The sequence below is a fragment of the Panthera pardus genome, unplaced genomic scaffold, assembly GCF_024362965.1.
Source record: "Panthera pardus isolate Hobbes unplaced genomic scaffold, ASM2436296v1 HiC_scaffold_8, whole genome shotgun sequence".
Classification (NCBI taxonomy): Eukaryota; Metazoa; Chordata; class Mammalia; order Carnivora; family Felidae; genus Panthera; species Panthera pardus.
Genome location: NW_026527013.1, coordinates 26,674,226 through 26,696,163, shown reverse-complemented (window position 1 = coordinate 26,696,163; position 21,938 = coordinate 26,674,226). Strand labels below are relative to the sequence as shown.

Here is a 21,938-nt window from a genome sequence, read left to right as displayed (position 1 = left end):
CTTCAGCTCAGGTCATGATCTCTCGGTCCGTGGGTTCAAGCCCCGCGTCGGGCTCTGCGCTGACAGCTCAGAGCCTGGAGCCCGTTTCAGATTCTGTGTCTCCCTCTCTCTGACCCTCCCCCATTCATGCTCTGTCTCTCTCTGTCTCAAAAATAAATAAACATTAAAAAAAAAATTAAAAAAAAAAAACAAAACAAGCCACCCAAAAATGCTCTTGAGAAAATGAAATTGTTAAATATATACAAAGGAAAATAAAACAAAACAAACAAAAACAATGGCACCCGGATGGGGAAAATGGTATAACCTGAAGCGGCGTTTCTCAAGGTGTGGTCTATGGACTCATGATCTGAAGAGATGTTCCAGGTGCACGCACGTAGGCAGTGCTGTATATACTCTGTCCTCCTCTGGGGAGATTCAGTGTGTTAAAAGTTCTCAAAAGTCCTGCAAGAAAAGTCCTGATTTTATAGTTAACATAGAACTCTTTCTTTTTTTTTGAAAATATACTTTGTAAATGCATACTTAGTAAAAAGCCAAACAAGTGTATTGCTCTGATCAAAATTTCTTAATTGTATAAAATCTTCTAAATCTTAAGTTAAAATAACATCACTTGTCAAGAAAATTCTGCAGTCCTTTTTAAAAGATAAAACTAGGGGCGCCTGGGTGGCTCAGTCAGTTAAGCGTCCGACTTTGGCTCAGGTCATGATCTCGCGGTCCGTGAGTTTGAGCCCCGCATCGGGCTCTGTGCTGACCGCTCAGAGCCTGGAGCCTGTTTCGGATTCTGTGTCTCCCTCTCTCTCTGACCCTCCCCTGTTCATGCTCTGTCTCTGTCTCAAAAATAAATAAACATTAAAAAAAAATTAAAAAATATATATATAAAACTAGATACACTTTATGCCAGAATAAACTCACACCATATACTATAACTCAAAATACAGAGGCAATAAAAGAAAAGATTAATATATTTGATTACAGAAAGATTTTTTTTTAATTTTTGCATGGCAAAAAAAAATAAAAAACCAGGGTAACCAAAGACACATGACAAAGTGAGGGCTTACTTGATAGAAAAAGGGGCAAAGAAATGAACAGACCTAAATTATTGATATAAAATGCATATATGCATATATTTGTATGTTACATACATGGCCTTATGCAAATGAAGACAGTCAACTCCACTCCTAATGCTCATATTGAGAACAAATACAAATCAGAACTACTTTAATATATCAGTTTTTATCTCTCAGACTGGAAAGCATTAAAAACTTGACAACATACTGTTGTGACATGGCTATAGAGAAACTAGCACTGTCCTGCATTGCTGGTGGGAACACAGGTGGTACAGCTCTTGTGGAGGGCTTTTGCCAATATCTAACAAAACCAAGTATGCATTTACCTTTTGTCCCAGGAATTCTACTTCTAGGAATTTACCTTGAAGATATATCTCCAAGTATACAAAAATAGATAGCTCAGGGTTATTCACTGCAGCATTAATTGAAATAATTGCAAAATATTGAAAACATGCCCAAACATAGGAGAGTGTGATGAAATACATGATGGTATAGTCATGTGTGGAGTACTACACAGCTGTGAAAAAGAATGAGGTGCTTTCTGTGAGCTGGGAATCAGTGATTTCCAGGTTATATTTTAAGTTGAAAAAATCAAAGTTCAAGAGTCATTATAATATGCTACCTTCTGCATTAGACGTGTAGCTGCTTATATTTTTGCAAAAAGATACATAGAAAGCAGATACCAGAACTAATGAAATGGATTTCTTATACAGGGGTGAGTGAGGATGGCATAGAAGTGATGAAGGGGTGGAAACAGTCTAGGAGGCATGGGGGAAATGTAACTCTTACCTGAATATGACTTTCTGCATATTTTGACTTTGAACTGTTAACATTTTACATACTCAACAACAACAAAAATAATAAAAACCAGTTAATGGAGAAAAAAATGCCTAAAATGTAGTACAAACACAAGTGGATGAGTCTAGCTATATTTAAAACAAATAATACAACCACGCTGAAAAGGAAGGGGAAAAGAACTAACCCAAGTAAATTTAGAGCATAGTATTTTGACTAAGGGATAAAAAGAAACCTAAATAGAGAACTCTAGAGAGTAGGTTTGGGGTTTTGTTTTGTTTTGTTTGCCTAGCAATTCTGAAACTACTTTTGGTATGTCCTATAGTTTAGAAAATAAGTAAATTTATTGAGGATAATGGGAGCCATGTACCTCACCATCAAAAAGAGTTACAACTATGGCAAGAGGAGAGATGAGAATGAATCTGTGGTGTTGTGTTAGTGTTGGAGAAATGAGCCTATAGTTATAGACCAGGGATCATCAGACTTTTTCTGTAGAGGGCCAAATAACAAATACTTAACCTCTGTCATTGTACCACAAAAGCAGCCATAGACAATACATAAAAAGCAAACATGGCTTTATTTGAATAAAATTTTATTTATAGACACTGACATTGAGTTTTATATAATGATCATATGTCATGAAACAATACTGTTTTAATTTCCCAACCACTTAAAAATGTAAAGGCCATTCTTATTTTGTATAGCCTTGTACGAAAACAGGCAGTAAGCCAGACTTTGCCCATGGGCCATAGTTTGCCAGACCCTGTTTAGATAGAGAAATGATAGATAGATAGATAGATAGATAGATAGATAGATAGATAGATAGCAAATTGATAAAGTGTTTAAATGGGGGAATCTGGAGGAAGGATATATTGGAGTTCTTTACACTCTTCTTGCAAAGAAGTATTCTTTGTATTTCTTACAGAAAAGCTGTAAATCTGAAATTATTTTAAAACAATCAAAAAAATCACACAAGGAAGAACTCTGTACTTTTCATAGCTACTTCTGAGAAGGAAAAATACTAATCAAATAACTTGCCTAAGAAGTGAATGTCTTGCCTTTTATAATAGTCACACAACCCTCATCTACATTTTCCCCATGTCCATGGTCCATGAGTAGGAGCTACTGTTGCCAGTGCAGAATGTCTTCTGATTTGTCACTGGGGATGTCATCACATGATAACATTATTGTTTGTTGTTGTTCATCCTTGCTCTCCAACACTCTTACTGAGTAATGAGGTCACTGGAGCTGGTAATTTGTATGTGACCTTGTAATTTTCCATAATGTAGGAGTTTTTGGTCTACTGTAATGAAATGGACTAAATAAAAGGTGCTTATCAGAAAATGTCCCATTAGCTTGGAAGTCTGTGACAAATCCTTTCTGATGTCCTTAATGTGTTATTATGAAATTCAATTATACACTGTGTTCACCTTATTTCACTAGCCATAATCTAGTGATAGCTAAGGTGAGAAGTGTCTTAAAATATTACAAATAGGAATTGGGTAATTTTTACATTGAGATACTTTTTTTACTAGAAGAGTAAAGGGCTTTCATGGAAAACGTCTCCTGTAGAGACTTGTAACCATTCTATCACCTTGGGTTTAATTCCAACAAAATCCAATTCCTCCTACCATGGTTTATTTATCATTGTAGGTAAAGCCGTGCTATGATTTTCATCAATAATAAAGACAATGGTGGTCATAGCTGAAATTTATTGAATGTGATTCTATACCCAGATCCATGCCAAAATTTTTTCATCCTTTTTTTTTTTTTTTCATTTAATCCTAACATAAAACTCCAAGGTACTATTATTACTCCTCTTTAGAAAAGAGGCTTATGATGTTAAGTGGCTTGGCCATGTTCTCAACGTGAGGAAACATGGAACTGAGATTGGCCTGGAGAGCCAGTGCTCTTAGTTACTGTTGGGACTGTCTCCCATTGTAGGTAAAGACAGTAGGCAATACAGAAATTTAGAAAGACATTGTTTAGTCATGAGGACATGCTCCTCTTGAGAAGAATAAGGTAAAACATCCGATGCAAGGTGAACAATAAGGTAAATAAAATCAGTGCAAGCAGTAGAGCTCACGTTGGAACATCCTTCACATTCCCTTCCTGCTCCCTTCCCCTGAAGAAGCTGTGTCGAGTTTAGAGAGGAGAGAGGCTTGAAGTAGAACACACACTGACTTGCACCCTCTGGCGGTCACCCACGTGCATCACACGCATGCTGCTACCTCCTAGGGGGACCTGGAGGACTGGGAAAGAAAGAAGGAGGAAGGGGAGTAAAGAATGTTGGGAAATGAGGTTGGCAGTTGGAGGCAGAAAGATGGAATGTAGGAGGGGCTTTCCGGAGTGGTTTTTGCCCCCATTCTTAGTGGGAGAACTGAAGGAACGGGTCACTCAGGGACCCAGCTCCCCTCACTGTTCCTGCTTTTGCCCTCTGCTGCTCTAAGGCACTTAGTGAATGCCTGCGGACCCCACCATTGTGGCTGGTTTCTGACCGCTCCAAGACCTCCTTCTCTTTTGGAGTGTTGTCATGGAGTGACATGTGACTTTGCCAGGCTTTCTTAGGGTCATAAGGAGCTTTGTCTTTGCCGCATTTCTTCTGAGTCACTGAAATAACTTTCTTACATGAGAGGGATTGTGTACCGTGTGAGAGCCACAATGATAATCTTTCAAGAGGAGTAGTTGTCGTTAGTTGATGTATATGTGGAACAACTAGTTAGTTCAGTGGTTGACATTATATTACTCGATTACAGAACTGAATATTAACTTCTAGACATTTTGTCCTTCTGAAATATGAAAGAAGGAAAAAAATGTTTCTTTGTGGAAGCCCCAGGAAATTAAAACTCCAGGGGAAAGATGAAACTTATATGTGAAATTGTAGACCTGTTGTTTATTTACTTTCTTCTTTTCTTTTTAGGGACTGGTTAAATATGTTGAGCCCACCGATTGTTCCTCCTAGTCAGCAGCCAACAGAACAGCATCTGGATTCTTCTGGAAGCTTTAGTGTTCAAGGTAGGAATATGAAAAATGCTATACATAAAAAAATTAAAATAGTTAACTACAAATAGAGAAAATCAGTCACTTTGAGATGCCGCTGTTTTTATTAAATGCTAACCATTTAGGCTTGCACCCCCAAAATGAGGTAGCCTGTGCTTTCATTTTATAGAATGATAAGTCCTTTGGTATCAAATTGACCTTCATCTGGGTTCCAGCTCTACCAATTTCTGCTGTGTGACATGTATGACTTTTGGTTACTGCATTTGTTTGTTTGTTTTTTAAATTTAATTATTTATTTTTTGAGAGAGCAAGCAGGGGAAGGGCAGAGAGAAGGAGACAGAGGATCTGAAGTGGGCTCTGCCCTGACAGCAGAGAGCCCAATGCAGGGCTCGAACCCACAAACTGCGAGTTCACAATCTGAGCCGAAGTCAGACACTCAACCGACTGAGCCACCCAGGCACCCCTTGGTTAACACATTTGTAAAATTAGACTGATAATAATGTCCACCTGAAAGCTTTTCATGAAGATTCACTAAGGCATACTGTACACGAAGCATTTAGAATAGCACCTACCAAATATTAGCTGTTCATATTATTATAAAGCAGATCTGATACTCCCACATCACTAGATACATGTTTTCACTAATACAGGGCTACTTGTCTTTAAAGATAAGGCTGGCACAGAGTTCTAACAAGTAGCAATGGAAGAATGGGAAGGAAGCAGGAGTGAAGATTTGCCTTGGGTTCCCTTTGTTGGCCAGAGTCCTAGAAATGAATCATTAGTTTTTGGTTGTGAGCAGGGAACATGATTGTCAGGAGTGCATAGAGGAGGAAGGGAAAAGAATCTTTGGTGGGAACAGAGGGCTTGAGATGGAAGGGGTAGGGAAAGTCTAACGTGCATAGCTGCAGTGGCAAATAACCTCAGAGTGGGGCTCCCTGAGATGGTTTTCAGAGTTGAATTTTGAAGATGGAACACTACATCTGAGGTTAAAAATAATAATAATAATAATAATAATAATAAAGAAACTGAAGCCAATATAAACTGCTCCAGCAAAGGTGCCACATTTTTCCCCCTAACTGCCCCAGGGAGAAAGGGGAGCATCCCATTTTTCTTCAGGTATGGAGAATTCAGAGTGAGAGCTCATACATCTGAAGTGTACATTTTGGCTGCCCAAGGGATGGAGATGTCTCCATGATTTACTGTCTGAAATAAATTATGCCCCCCAAATTGGGAATCTTTTTAGAGATGTACATTTATAATTACTTATGACAGAAAAACAGAATCTCAGCTGTCAGAAGGAGACCTTGCCATGAGAGAACAAATAATATGTTATGTTAAGTGTCCTAAATAAACCACAGGAACAGAGAGCATGGTCCTTGAGCAAAGGCACCCAAGATATATATTAGTGATAAGTAGCTGAAAGGAGGTCTTAAAGTCACCATTGCAAAGTGACGTTTTGACAGACAGGAGCTCAGTCATGTTGAAGGTAAAGAGAACTTCCATCGAGGGCAAATTAACAAATTAAATTCAGAGGGTTATAGAAATGTTCCAGCCAGTGTTAACCAGATCTGGCCCCCCTCCTGCCTGGCAGCCTAGGTTTTTATCAGCTGTCCCTTTCCCCTTTTCTGATATGCCTGAATGGTTTGTAGCTAATTAATAGCATCAAAAATTAGTGTTTCCTATTTGGTTAATCTTTACATGTTATTGGCTTAGTTTTAGACAACATATCAATATGCCAAGATAGCGTTCTTAGAAAGAGTCAGAGAAAAATAAGGGTTTCGAGTATCCAGTTGGTAACATCGGAAGGAAAAGTGAGACATGGCTGTGGGCAGTCCAGGCTTCTTCCTGGGCTTCTGTTGCATAATGGCATTAATTTAGGGCCATCTGCCAGATGCTGTGCTAAGTTGTAACATCTAGCTGTCACAGCAACGCTGTGAGGAAGGCACTGTTTTTGTGCGTGTGTAATTGTTGCTCTTTTACAGCTGAGAGAACTGAGGTACAGAGTTCTTGAATACCTTGTTCCAGGGTCACACAATGAGTCATTGGCAGAGCTGGGGTTGGAGTCCAAACAGCCCAGCCCCAGAGCCCAACCACTGTTTTTATAATTTTTTTTTTAAATTTTGAACCAAGTACCTAGATTACCTACTTCAAAAATAATATACATAAAATCAGGAATTGAAATTTTCTATTCACAGTTCCTCATTTACAGGAAAAAACAAAACATCTCAAGGGCTAAGTAGCTAAGTTCTTTTTTTTTTTTTTAATTTTTTAAAAATTTATTTATTTATTTTTAGAGAGAAAGACAGCACTAACAAGGTAGGGGCAGAGAGAGAGAGAATCCCAAGCAGGCTCCACACTGTCAGAGCAGAGCCTGATGCAGGGCTTGAACTCACAAACTCTGAGTTCATGACCCGAGCCAAAATCAGAGTTGGACGCTTAACGGGCTGATAACCCAGGTGCCCCAGCTAAGTTCTTTAAAGGGGAAGAAAAGAAAAAAAAAAAAAAAAAAAAAAAAGCAGACCTCTGGTTCCCTGTTTCAGCCCTGAACCTGCCTACCCCTCCCATCCACGCTTGTCAAAAATGACAAGTGGCCACATTTTCCCAGTGGGAGTAGAGGCTCAGGGGCAACGTTGCTGTGAGACCAGATCTAAGGGACTAAGGGGCTGACTGAGAGACAAGATCACCCGATTGCTGAGCTGGCAGGCCTGGGTGTTGGCTTGTCACCCACCTTCTTAAAGGCCCTTCTAGACAATCTTATCTAAGTAGGTCAGTCTCCCTTCACCTTGTTATATTTACTTCGTGCCCTTCTCACAGTTTGTAATTCGTGGTTTGTTTACTTGTTTAATGTCTTTTTTGCTACGTAGCCTGTGAGTTTTTAAAAGCAGAGACTTTGTCAGTTTGCTTACTCCTGGATCCTAAGTACCCTACACATTTTCTGTTGATTATTAGATACTCTGTATATGTTTGTTAGTAGGAAGACAGGAAGGGAGAAAGGGGAGAAAAGAGAGAGAGAAATGTTCTTCAACTCATCATTTTTTATACCAACCTTGGGGGGAAAACATGAGTCATCCATTGAAATCTTACTTTCAGTTTTCCCCCATTCCAATTTTTTAGTATCTTAGGTATATTTCTAACAATTCAACAGTGGGAGTATTGAACCTACACCCATGCATTTGAGCAACTAAAAACGGTCACCTTATGCAGTGGCTCTTAAACTTTATTGTGAGGCAGTGAGAACTTTTCTTTCAAATGAATTCCATATGAAATGCCAACATATAAAAGAGATGAAACCAGAATTGGTCTGGCTAAAGGGGGCAGTTAGGGACCCAGAACCCTGCCCTGGGGCTCCAATGAATCAGCTAAAAACACTGATGCAGTCCACCGACCTCTGTTTGACCTTGTGGAAGGTCGAGTGCCCACTCAGAGCCCCAGCTAGGATTAGGACCCAGGCTTCTTCCACATCCATGCCTTTCTGCAGAACCTGTGAAGGTGGTTTTGGGGGCTGGCTTACAGGGAAGGGCGATCTTCCATCTTCAGATGTCTAGTATGAAAGTCATAACAGCTAATATTTATTTCACCTTCCTGTGACCCACACCTGCCAGTGCCTTTTAATTCACATAATAGCCTACTGAGGTGTAGCTACTGTCATTGCCCATCTTTTACACAAGGACACTGGGGTTTAGAGCCAGGAAGTGATGTGCTGACCCCCCACAGCTCCATCACAAGTGGAGAAGCTGAGATGTATCTGTAGAGCTAGAGAGCTAGAGGCATAACTGTAGATGAACAGCGAGAACGATGGCCTGACTAACACATGGCCCTAGGAAACGTTGCCACACAAAAGTAAGTGCGTGTTTTAACCTTAAAAACAAAAGAGCAAGTGTTTTACCAGCAAAATGAGTTTATTTAGAAATAGCAGAGGCATGGCAATTCAGGACACACAAGCTATGGCGAAGCATAGCCAAGCCTGGAGAACAAAGGAGAGGAACCATACTTGGTAGAGAAAAAGGAGGGAGTTGGGAGAGGCTGCTTTGAAGGAAAGTCTTTGCAAGTCTAAAAGTCTAAAGCAAGGGTTCAGGGTAGCAATGGTTTCTCTTTGGCTAGACTCTTGCTCGTCAAGGAGAAAATCTTTCTTCCTTCTGCTGGGGCAGTAAAGTGAACTTCTTTATGCCCAGGCATGCGGTGTCAGCTGCCACAGAAAGCTTATGATGAGCACCCCCCCTTCTGGGCTTCCTGACTCCGTTTCAGGTGAGGTCTCCCTGCACTGATTTCCACGCATGCCTTATATTTGGCCTCCGAGACTCTCCTTTATTCGGTACAAGTTTGTGTCACACCCACAGTTTCTGCTCAGATAGAACACCTCAAGTGCATAAATGCCACCTTAAAGTACACAGCCCGTCTCCCAGCAGAGCCAGCCAGCAGGCAGGAACAGCATCGCATTCCGCACCAGTCGACTGGAGGGAGAGATGGGCAGCTCTCCATAATTCCTCCCGGGCCGAGGCACACTTGCTGAATGTCAATTACCATGGCACTCGAGCCCTTAACACTTAACCAAAAATGTGTTTTCCTGGAGTGCGTGTAAAATGTAAAAATGGGAAGTTACGATTTCAGAACTTACTCAAGAGAACTACCAAACTGACCTTTGGAAAATAAAGCAGACTTTGCTCGAAGAATAGTTGTCAATTTGTTTTTGACATTTGTTCCTTTACAGATATGACCCTTAAATTATTCATGCTTACCAGCTCCAAAACAGAATAGTAATGACCTCTCTCGTCAGGCTTGCAAAACCTCTTCTGCCGTTTACATAGATTTTGAGTAAGAAAGACATTCAAAAGTGCTTTTCGAGTTGCCGGAATCTCATAAAAATAACATTCTTGTGCCTTTTTTATGGCAAGGCCACATAGGATATTCCTTTATGAACACAGGTTAATCCCCCATGAGACATAAATAGGCAACAGATGCTCATTTTATAGGTATAATATCCAAATCACTAGTCAAGAATTTAGAAAACCCTCATGGTTCCCTGAAGCTAACCAGAGAGAGGGGAATCTGGCCGTCTGCTCTGGGTCCAACAAGGGAGTCTTTCCAGAATCTTATTTCCTGCAGCACAATTATTTGACATTCACCTAATACTCCAAGTCTAAAAGCAGTCTTCTAAAATCTGTTTTATTAGTGATCATACAGACATTATGCTTCATGGAACAACCATTGGTATCCCCAAGGGCTTGGCTTGGCACCTAGGACACAGTAAATGCTACATAAATATTTGATGAGTTGTGAATGTATGAATCATGGGAAACAGAAGGATGATTTGGTCTACTCTTTGGATCTTCCTTGTATCTTCAGGATTTATTTAAGGTGCATAGGAGACTTTCCCCCAAAAAGCAGTATTGGTAATGTAAAAGTAATAATGTGCCTGCCAGTGTCGAGTTTTCCTGTGTTACCTCACGATGACTTCTCCCTACATTCCCAGGTGTGGGGCTCTGTTATGTCTCACCCTGTTCAGGTGGAATTAAGGTCGCTGCCTAGGTCACAAACCCACTGAGTGTGGAGTTGGACTCTGACCCAAGCCTGTCTGACCAGGCGATTTGCACCCTGAACCCCCATGCTGCTGTAGGACTGCAGAATTCCCTTTAGGTCAGTTAGAACCATACGACTGAAATGTCCACTGCAATTTTTTACCTGTAGGAAGTTCTCTTTCTTGAAGCTTTCTGGACAAAATAGTATTCTCTTCAGTACTCTCCTTAGACCCATAGCATCCCCACCTCAATGCTCAGCTTGTATAATGAATTCATTAGTATTTATGATATTCTTGAGTCCAGAGTCCCCACCCCTTCCCCTGTTAAGCAAGTAGTTAGTTGCCTTTTGTTCTCAGGTTAACCTTGGGGATGGGAGATATTTTCTCTTATGCAGCTATCAGGATCCCAGGGGTGTCTTTTCTGCACAGAGGAGGTTGGGGGGAGGGGGTGGGAGAATGGTGATCAACACCCTCACTAGCACAAAGATATGCCTTCTTTTTGGAGTCCTAGAAGTGAGCCCTATAGTAGAATACTAGACACATTGCTGGTGTCTGAAGCTCTCTCTATTATTCCAGAACCATCCCTACCTACTTATTCCCCAGATGCATCCCAGATGGGGTCCTGGTCCAGGACTTCAGCTTCCCTTGCTGGAACTGGGATACATTTTCCCCCAGCTGCAGTGTTGCTGCCTTGCCTGAAATCGGGCCATTGAGACACTGTGAGCTCTGTAGGCTTCAAAGCTCAATAGTCTGGCTAGGGACCCCCTGGGGGTGTAGTAAAATGCATTCAGAGTTGTAAGCCGCACATTTCCAAGCAGCACAATGGTTTTGTAGGTTTTTTTCCCAGCTTTATTGAGATAAAATTAACATGTAACGTTGTGTAAGTTTAAGATGTATCACTGTGTAAGTTTAACTCCATGATTTGATATACAAGCACAATTGAGTCACTGCACATTCACAAGTAGAGACTACCTGTAAATAACCAAACTGCAGTAATTCCCAGTTAATCAACCAAACCCTCCAACATGTTGCTTCAAAAGGCATTTTCCATGTAAAATGTAGGTACTGGTTTCTGCAAAAGGGCTTGACCTACTTATTTCCCCAATGAAACCTGAACTGTAATCATAGCATGTTAGTTGCCTTCCAAGAAACAATATAGTTTTCTAAGAAAGTCCCTTTTCGTCCTTTTTATCCCATTGTCAGTCATTTATCTTTCTCCCATCTGAGGACATATTTTTGCCGAAAACCAAAATTCAGCAGTTCACTGTCGACTTTCTCAGTACCAGTTAATTTAGCCCTACTGTGAGAGGCATTGGTGGAAGAGTTTCTAAGTACCTGGTGCTCTGCAGGATCTTATCTAAAATGTCATCTTCGTTGATCCTAAGGCTGACTGTTTGGAATGGAGATCCCTCCCCATTGAATTGTTTAAACAATAGTGTATTGGTATGCACATAAAAATACAGTCAATCAGTTCTCAAGATCTATAAGAGAGAAAATGCATTTTTTTTTTAAAAAAAATTCTGGATGGCAACGTCAGAAAATCGAAAATCAGGTGCAGTGTCTTGATTCAGAGATTTTAAATCTCATAAACTGATGTCACATCATTGGTTTTCAAGCTTGAAGACTTAGCCTGTGCATATAGGTTTTCTATTATCTGTGGTTAAAATGCAATAAATGTAGATAATTAAGCATTTATGTTAATAGACTTTCAAAAGGTGAATTGGAGGAACTGTTTGCCTGAGCTGATCTAACAGAGGGGAGGGCAGCTAATACTGCTGCATTTGGTCTGGCTCCGTTGGTTTTTCTTCTGTTATTGCTGTTAACCAATTTCAAAGTGGATGAAGCTGGAAGTTTGTAAATAGATTATTATCTGAAAGGCAATTTTACTTCACTGGAAATGACTTTATTATGTGGTGAAGAGTAAAAATGTAATTTGGACCCCTGTCCAGATGCTCTTAGTCTGGTAGCAGAGAATGGTTTTATTTGTTAATTTGTCCTTTTACAGTTTCTGTAGCCAGTCTTTAAATAGAGCAATTTAGCATTTGGGGGGAAAAACAAACCCTGCACCATCCAAGAATATAATTGAAAATTACCCCATATCCATGCACAATAATTACCTTTCAAAACACTTCCCATTGCTTGACATCATAGTGGTAATTGCTTAATGATATTATAATTCCATTACGTAGGGATTACAATGGCTCAAAATGATGTAAATTGGAGGCTTTGAAAATTAAGTTATAATGAAAACAAAACCCTTTATGCAAGTTTAAAGCACTTACTTCAATGTAAAATTATACATAATGTCACCCAATTTTTGCACGAGTGTCATTGTTGGTACAGTTTTAAAATTCATCCATTTGAAGCTTTAGTACTAAAAACCACAAAAACCCGCTTTAGTCCCGTGGTCATGACGCATGAGGTTCCAGCTCTACAGTGATATGTATTGGAACGAATGCATTTATATAGCCGTTATTGCTTCAGTCTGGATGCATTATGTAGCAAAACCCCTACTAATGAATTAGATCCACCTCGGTCCCTTTGCAGTTGGTGATAAAGACCCATGGCCCATTACAACTGTTATTTTCATCTTTGAAAGATTCCTGACTGGTCGTAAAATGTATTGAGTTTTCTAACTTAATAGCGCCAGCTTAAAATTTTATCTTTTTGGAAAGTACCAGCCCAGAGTGTGCTAAGCAATTAGATGACGTGCCGGAGGTCAGAATTTCCCTCAGTGTGTGGATGGAATCTAAACAAAGCATCAGACAGCAGACCCCTGAGATATGTTGACTCATGATCATTTACCTCAGTGATAGGTGGTTTTAACATTACACCGGATGGAAAAATTAGTTTTACTTTTTGAAAAATACATGATTTTTGGTGTAAGAACTCTTTTTATCTGAAGATGAATTTATTATAATGTACTTTGTAAAACTAGTTGGGGGCTTTGTGTTTTGTTCAAATCCACTATTTTTTTTTTCTTTTGGTAGTAAAAAATCAAACAGGTGCAGTTTGGGGGTAGGAAATAAGATGTAAGCGAGCATACCCCTCTTGTGTCCAACTCATGTATCTTACATTTTTCATGATGACAGTTGTAACAACATTTATTGAGTATTCACTATGTGTGCGGAGTGCAACTGGGTATCTTACTTAGTTCCCCTAGGTACTGTCCCAGGCAGTATTACTGTCCTTATGTAGGGGAAAGCTAAGGCTCAAAGTGCTGAATTTTCCGAGTGTCCCACAGCTGTGAAGTGGTAGAAATGGGATTTGGATCCAGGTCTGTCTGACTCCATTATCCAAATGTCATACTGCCCCTCTCTATGAAGCCTTTTCTTAGGACTTTAACCTTTATCAATTGTTCCTGTTCTGACTGACTAAAAAAATGTACAGCCTATACTTCATGATTTATTTCAATATTGTCATTATCCCTAACAGTAATAATAATGATCATTTATTGAACAACTACTATGTGCCCTGGGCTATGCATATTATCTAGTGTCCAGTTTAGCCTTCCACAAAATCCTATGAAATAGGCCTTGTTATTCCCATTTGATAAATGAGGGAACGAGGATCCAGTGAGGCAAAGTAGCCTGTGAGTGCCCTAAAGTCAATTTGGGCAGTCAACAGCAAATCTCCCATCCGTCCCATCTGCCAATCCTAAGGCCCCTGGTGCTCTTGGCCACTCTGCAGTTGCAACTTCCAGTTACCCCATCACTAATCTTCAGTAGCTACTTTTGTTTCATGTGTGAATGTCCCATCCACACCTTGACATGGTACAGACTGAATAGATGTCATCACATAGCAGGCACACATTAGTTACTCATTGGTTCTGTTCTCTGAAGTAGCCCAAACAAGAAAGGGATGATGGATTGAATATCTGAAGGTAAAGGACATGCCCATCCTCCTTTTGATGTGCAGAAGTGACCTAAAGGGGGTCGTCTTCCATGAGAAACTTGAAAAGCATTCCCAATCTCTCCTACTTAGATGGAGAAAGAAGGTGGAGGCAGGACCCTGGGGACCACTCTTAAGGTAACAATAGAAAGTAAAGGAAAAGCAGCCTGCCTTCTCTGATTTCCTGTTCTTAATTAGAAACCATGCAGGGCGCTCAGGTCAGCTACCACCATTAACGTGGCCATTAGCACAGTGCTGTCATACTTCAAGGACATAAGCCACTATAGCAAAGAGTCCCAGAAACTCATCAAAGGCACCACAGGGATCATTGGATCTGGTGCCACCCTGTGCACAATAAAATCTCACGCAAATGGCCGCCTCGGTCCCTGCTTCACCCTCTCCAGGATCCACATTCCACTTCCCGGTCAGCTCTACAGTGTGGAAAATTCTTCCTTGTGCTGAGCCAAAATCTGGCTCCTAGTAACTTGCCCCCGTTGAGCCTCTTGTTTCCTTCTGGAACCCCACAGAATCTTCTTAACTTCTCTCTCACTTACCACCTTTTATCTACTTGAAGCCAGACAGGCTGCTGTAACCTCAGGCTTTGTCTTTTCCAGACGAAATAAGCCCAGATCTTGCCTCTGCCCTCCCACATGGACTCTCTTATCTTTGTGATTTTTGAAATATGAGAGATGAAATTTCTTTTGTTTCCAAACCTGAGGTTTTCAAATGGAGGACACATTTACAATTTTTTTACTCTCTTCCATGTTTAAATGCCCATAATGTAATAGCTCCCCATTGAATGTGGCCACATCACCTTCTTAACAAAAGCATGGTGCCCATATGGCAGAAAGAAGATGGAACTGAGAATCTGGAAGCCCCAGTTCACCCCTGACTCTGCCTCTGACTCACCAAGTGACCTCGGATGAGCTGGTGAACTCTGCAGACCCGGCTTCCCTTGTCCTTCAGATGGACACATTAACTTCTATTTCACAGGATCCAGAGCTTCTGCATGGGCAAGTGCTTTCTTGGCCATGGAGGGCTCCACCAGTTGAGATGTTAGCAAGCAAGGCAGAGGTCCTCATTCCTCCCAGGTAGCTCCACGTTTTACTCCACTGCTGGCACCATATGCGTAAGGAGTCGGCTGATTCCGTGTTTTGCCCAAGACAATGCACACTCCGTGAGAACAGGGCCTGCTTCTTAGACCGCCTCATCCCCAGCACCTCGTTCAGTGCCTGATGCAGGGACGATCATCTTATGTGTCTTTGGATGGTCAGACGGATGGCTGCCGTAGAGTCTCAAACCCCCACTCCACCACCCGGGCCCCGCTCCTTGGGACTTAACTCCAGTTTGTCACTGCCCCGACGGCATCCATGCACCAGCTTGGTCTGATTTTGGCTGCAAAAGATGGAGTCCCACCACCTTCTCGTACTCTGGGCGGTGACACTTACTAGCACAGACTTTGTTTTCACAGTCATGGATTCATCCTTTCCCAAAACATCCAGTATTGACTGAGCCTCCATTACATGCCAGCCCTGCCCCTTCTGAAACTAACCCTGGTGAGCTCACAGCCCAAAGACTGGGTTTTCTCTGGTCCTGAGGAGCTTGTGCTAAGGAAGAGAGAGGAGCGCTGTCCTACTCACCTCTCCTCCCTGAGCCTGCTCGGATCCTCTCCAGCTCAGGGAGGTCTTGCCTCCGACTTCTGGGCTCTCATTACGTGGTTTTCAGAAGCACTCGGGGGGCACTCACTTGCTGGTGATAGCATCAAGTGTACAAGTACCTAGCACAACACTGGCACATATAAGGTGCTCAGGAAGCATCTTAGTAAAACAGCCTTTTTTTTTTCATTCCATGCCATGTGTTGGAAACCAACCAAACCTGCTACTAACAGGCAGCAGTGGGGCACCTGGGTGGCTCAGTCGGTTGAGCGTCTGGCTTTGGTTCAGGTCATGATTTCACAGTTCGTGGATTCAAGCCCCACGTGGGGCTCATTGCTGTCAGCGCAGAGCCCACTTTGGACCCTTTGTCTCCCCTCTCTCTGCTACTTTCCCACTTGTGCTCTCTCTCTTTCTCAAAAATAAACATTTAAAAAATAATAATAAAGAACAGGAGTTCCTCCAAACCGTCTAATTGGCTGTCACAAGGGACGAACGTGAAGCCATGTCCTTGTGACCAGCAAACTTGAAAGACCTTCCTACCACTAATAAAATCACTCATCACCCGACAATTTTCCATATGTGTTCCATACTAAACAACATTATCATTTTAACTCAGGCTTATTTGGTAGCATTTTTAGGGTGCATCCACACAGCTCTGGCCCATGATGAAGTCTGGAACTGTCACCCCCAAGTCTTGACTCCCACCCATATCCCTGATCCCTTTAGTCCCTCAGCCCTGCTGCTCTCTTGTCTCCCTCCCCGCCAGTTCTCCACGCTCAACTTTTCTTGTCCTTCACAGAGAAGCTGGTGAGTCTCACGCTGCAGTACTGAGCCCACAGGCCTGCGGTGCTCCCCCACGGCTCAGGCCTTGCCATTCTGCCCACAGAAAGAGCATCTCCCGGGAGGGATGGAGGTTCCCTCCTCCTGGCCCTTCTGCCCTTTCAGTTCAGGAATTCCTGGCCATGCAGGCAGCTAACGTGTCTGTGGTTCCCGTCCCCATAGGTGAAGAATATCCGAGCGTGGAAGTGGAAGAGGACGAGGAAGTGCTGACTCTGCTCTATGACCCCTGTCTGAACTGTTACTTTGATCCTCAGACAGGGAAGTACTATGAGCTGGTGTGAGGCCTCCCTCCAGAGCCAAGATCCCCCAGCCTGCCTGGCGAGCAGGAGAGCACTTGTGACTCCGCTGCGTGGGCACCACAGAGCCTGGCAGGCCCATGGAATCCAAAGTAACTGAGAGAAATAAAGTTATTCTGTAAATAACGTTCGACGTTAAGGATGCCTACGCTTTTGTTGTAGATGCGTGTGATCTTTTTGTCAGCGAAGCAATTAATACAGAGACAAGATTTTAGGACTTCGAATTGGTTCTTGTTTGTTCGTTCTCATCCTACATAGAATTCTTTTTTAATCTCCTATAATCTTATGGAAACAAATTAAGAGTTATTAATTCAAAATTTTTGCAGTGTTAATCTGTAAATGATGGCTTGATACACAGAAAATGTATTCTTATTTGAAAGATATCTGGGTACCTTTTGTTTTATTACCTATTTGTATTAAAAATAAAGTATGATGGTCTTTTAAACTGCCTCCTTTTATTTACCTTGCATTTTTACCAGAATATTCCAAGATAATGTTTACCCTTCCCTTAGACTCTTAGAAAAGGAAACACTGTGCACTGGTCAGATTTTATGATCACATAAAGGTTCATCCAGAGTTTGCCAAAGATCACAACATTGTTAATCACATAAGCTGCCTAGCTCTGTGCTGTGCTTTTTCTAAAAAATGTTTTTACCAATGATCTCTGAATTCTAATAATACTCAAATCTAGCTCCATGGATCCAGATTTAAGAAGCCATCCATTTGAACACCCTACACACCTCACTGCTTCTGTGACTTGGCCTGGAGAAATGGAGGAAGCGATCACTGTAACTTTACTTACTGCGCCACAAGGCAAAAATCATGTGCTTCCTGAATTTGAGGAGATGGCCTCGAATTGTGTGCCAAGTATATTAATACTAAGCACAAGGAAGTACTTATATTAGCTGGAATATTTTGTTATTTAATAAAGATTTTTTAATAAAGAAGAGTACCATTGGAAATGAAAAATTATTGGTGTACAATTGGATTTAATGGCAGTACTATAATTTCATTTAATGTCGCTTGATAGAGGAAATAAGAGCTCTTTATTCAGGAATAGATTCGGGCTCCTGTTCAAAGGATCATACATTATTTAAAACCATGTTTCTGTTTGATAAGCTTTTAATCCTATTGTTCACAAAGTATACCTTTGTTATGAATTTTTCTCCAAGATGTTCATACTTACAAAATGCAAACAAATAACTGAGGCTTCAGAAAGCATACAAGATGATAAAATAGTTCGGCTATCTTGGTTATGACCTTGAAGATTGGAGAACCTGGAGAGCCTTGATCCTACTTTAGCCAGTTTCAAGACCATCCGCATAAATGGAGTCAATTAAAGGTCTGTGCCAGTTAAGACTTGTAGTTACAAATATCGGAAACACCATGACCTAACAATACTTAAGGATGCAAGAGTGCCTCATGAACCCCAAAACAGAATGCTACAAACCTCCACATTGATTTGAGCTACGACCTAAAAATCTGTGTTGGGATTCTTAAATTGCAAGCAGCTTTGATCTCAGAATATAGAGACTTGTTGGTCAGGCCCCAGGAGGCACAGGAATCCGGGCAGCTCCAGGGATCCTATAGTAGGAGCTAACCATTTCTCCCAACAATGGTCACAAAAATGGCAGTGCAGCTTTTTTTTGCCCTGAGTCTCTGCTCCAGGAGCAAGAGGCTAGTAGGCTTGTCTTGTCAGTTATCCCCAGGACCACATGGAATAGGAATGAGAGGCCCCTAAAGAAGAAGGCATTGTTAACAAAATGAAGAGGGATGTCAAGCAAGCAAAAACAACAGATGTCTACTTTGGGAGTCTAGAAGCATTGCCTCTGACTTGTTTGCAAAACGAATTCTCTCTCCCCATAATTCTAAGCTACTGTTCACCTTCCAGAACATTCAGCCATTCCACAGCACATACATCCATCCACAAAGAAATATGAACTCTGCGTTTCAGTTCAAAAATCCCAGTCTTGGTCATTAAAGTTGCCTGTTTGGTCCAATGGCCACCAGAACCCTCTGGTGTGGATGGAGAGAGGAAGGCAGCTAAAGAGTTTCTCATGAACCAAGTGGACACTCCAAAATGTATCTACCACAAGCTGTTAGTATCCAATTTTCACATTTTATTTGTCCTTTTGTAAAGGAGCAGCTTCATGTCTGTTGAGGTGGTTTTTATGCTCCAGAAAAGTTGAAGAGTTGAAAAATAAAAACAGATGGGCTTCATGCTGCCTATTTTGAACCAAAATGGTACAGCCAGTTAACTTGGAAATTCACTGACTGGACTATACTGCTTCACTGGTCATCAAATTTTGCTGCACATTAGAATCTCCTGGGAAGTTTATAAAAATTTTGAGGCCTAGGTTACACCACCAGTGAGTCTGATTTGATTGGTCACAAGTGCAACCTGGGCTTTGGAAATTTTTAAAGCCTCCCCTGGCAAGTCTAATGTGTCATAATGCTTGAGAAGATCAGATCCAGCATGAAGAGAGGGCGGAAGTTTTGCCTGATGGCAGACGTATCGATGGGGAGGAATCCATTAATTTCCATTTTCAAGACCTTGATCTCTACCTTTCTAATCAAATGTGTACTGAGCATTATATCTGAAAATGACTATTACAAAGGGATCCTGAGAAAACAGTTTTATTCACTATGAAAATACATCCTAAGATAATTTGATATAAGTTTGGGGACTGACTCAGAGTGTTTCATATAATTTGGGATGCAACTTGCAAGTGACTTTAAGTCTTCAGTCTCTAAATTATTATTTAATTACAGAGCCCAGGTAATGAGAATTATGGAAAAACAACAGTCAGCTAATAACTGGCATCAGATCAATGATTTAGCTTCCCTGGTGATGATAACTTCTCTCTCCAATTAATTTTATTTTATTTTATATTAAAGGAAAACACTGGCATATGCAAAATGCATAAACATTTTTGCATAATAATTTGCCCTGTTGTATTTCTCCATATTTTTAGATTAGCTTCATTTTAAATCAGTCATTTCAATCACATCTTGATTTTTTTTGAAGAGCAAACTGTGCTTAATAACCAAGAATAGTGCAATCACAGATTGTACAACCTGAAGGACGATTAATTAAAAGAACTAATTTTAAATTTGCCCTTTGGCTTTAATTAAAGATTGAGCTGCTGAAAGTCTCTGGACTGGTTGGTTTTTTTGGGGGGGAGATGGGGGTGGAAACTGTTGAATGACAGTGAGTACAGTACTAAAACTAGCTTTAGCCCAGGTTGTCCTGTGACTCTTAACCTTCAATCACAACACCCAGAATAAGAAGGAATAAGAATCATCTATCCACATATGGTTGTACTATAGGATTTTTATTTCATACATGGTTCCTTTTGCACTCCAGAAAAGTTGGTCATGGAGAGAATCCAAGCAAATCCTATCTTCTCTTTTTCTCCCATTATAATAGTTGAGGTAGAATCATTAATTGGGCCTAGATAGAACAATCAAGATTATTTCCTCATTTTTTTTAATGTTTATTTTTTTTATTTTTTGAGAGAGAGTGAGAGAGCACAGCAGGAGAGGAGAAGAGGGACAGAGAGAAAGAGAGAAAGAGAGAGAGAGACTCCCAAGCTGACTCCACACTGTCAGTGCAGATCCCAGCGTGGGACTCGAATTCACGAAACTGCAAGATGGTGACCTGAGCCAAAATCAAGAGTTGGACGCTTAACAGACTGTGCCATCCAGATACCCCCGAGATGATTTCTTTAAACTCTGATTTTATGATGGAGAGAAGTGAGACTCAGATTGAGAAGTTAATTATCCAGAGACACTCAGTTGCAGAAGGGAGAATGGAATCTATGACTCCTCACTTCCAACCCAATTCTATTTCCACCCTGAGGGAATTAAGATGAGGATTCAAATGACAGAGTGAGATGGACATCACAGACTTTACAGTGGGCCCTAGTGCTCTCTGGCAACCGAAGCTTGCGCTCTCTGGTCTCGTCTCTTTTGCTCTGTGCAGATTCTTTCTTCCCTCCATTGACAGCCTTTATACTTCAAGGATCAGCATTTCCCAAAGTGTGTTTCAAGAAACAAATTCCATTCAATGTTAATAAACTTTATGGGCTTGAGGAAGAAGCCCATGGTCAAACACTGTTGGATAATACTGTCCAGTGCTAAAGAAGCAGAAATGGTCATTTGTCTTAACTGGAGAAGTTCTCAATGGCTTTAATAAATTAACATGCAGGGGGAATGTCCAAGGAGTGGAATAGGTAGCACTTCTCAAATTTCTTTGTCCTCAGAACCCTTTTGCGGTAGAGTATCTGAAGAGGTTTATCTACCCACAGAACCTCCTTTGTGAAATGCTGCAGAAGATCACCTCTCCACCGCTCCACCTCTCCAGGCCTGTGAGCCCTGACCTCCAACACAACGCCCAGAAATGTGTCTCCCAGAGTTGGTGGGTTGGTTGGTAGAGTGTGTGTGTGTTGTTTGGTGGTAGCAGTGGGTTTTTTGTTTTTTGTTTCTGTTTTGCGCCGATATTTCATACAGATCCCTGACCACACTATAGGATTTTTTTTTTTATTTTAAAAATTTCTTAATGTTTATTTATTTTTGAGAGAGACAGAGCGAGAGTGGGGGAGAGGCAGAGAGAGAGACACACAGAACCCCAAGCAGGCTCTGTGCTGTCAGCACAGACACGGGGCTTGAACCCACGAACGGTGAGATCATTACCTGAGCCAGAGTCAGACACTTAACCAACTGAGCCATTCAGGCACCCCACACAATAGGATTATTCTTGACACTTTTTATCTAAAACAAGGTATGCTGACGCCTGAACTTTGTTTAAGTCAGAAACTTTGGTCACCTAAGATGAAGAAATTTTCTTTCTCATGTTTTAAATTATGCAAACTTATAACCA

At 41.1% G+C, this 21,938-nt stretch overlaps 1 protein-coding gene across 10 annotated transcripts in view; it reads left to right on the top strand.

Moving 5' to 3' along the window:
• Window positions 1–17,501, top strand: part of CFAP20DC (CFAP20 domain containing) — a 238,250-nt gene extending 220,749 nt beyond the window's left edge. For all 10 annotated transcript variants that reach the window (XM_053896827.1, XM_053896829.1, XM_053896823.1 and 7 more), the window contains 2 exons: window positions 4,780–4,874; window positions 16,923–17,501. In XM_053896827.1, coding sequence (XP_053752802.1) covers window positions 4,780–4,874; window positions 16,923–17,041 — 214 coding nt within the window. In that variant the 3' untranslated portion in view covers window positions 17,042–17,501. The remainder of the gene's footprint in view (window positions 1–4,779; window positions 4,875–16,922) is intronic.
• The last annotated feature ends 4,437 nt before the right edge of the window (window positions 17,502–21,938 follow it).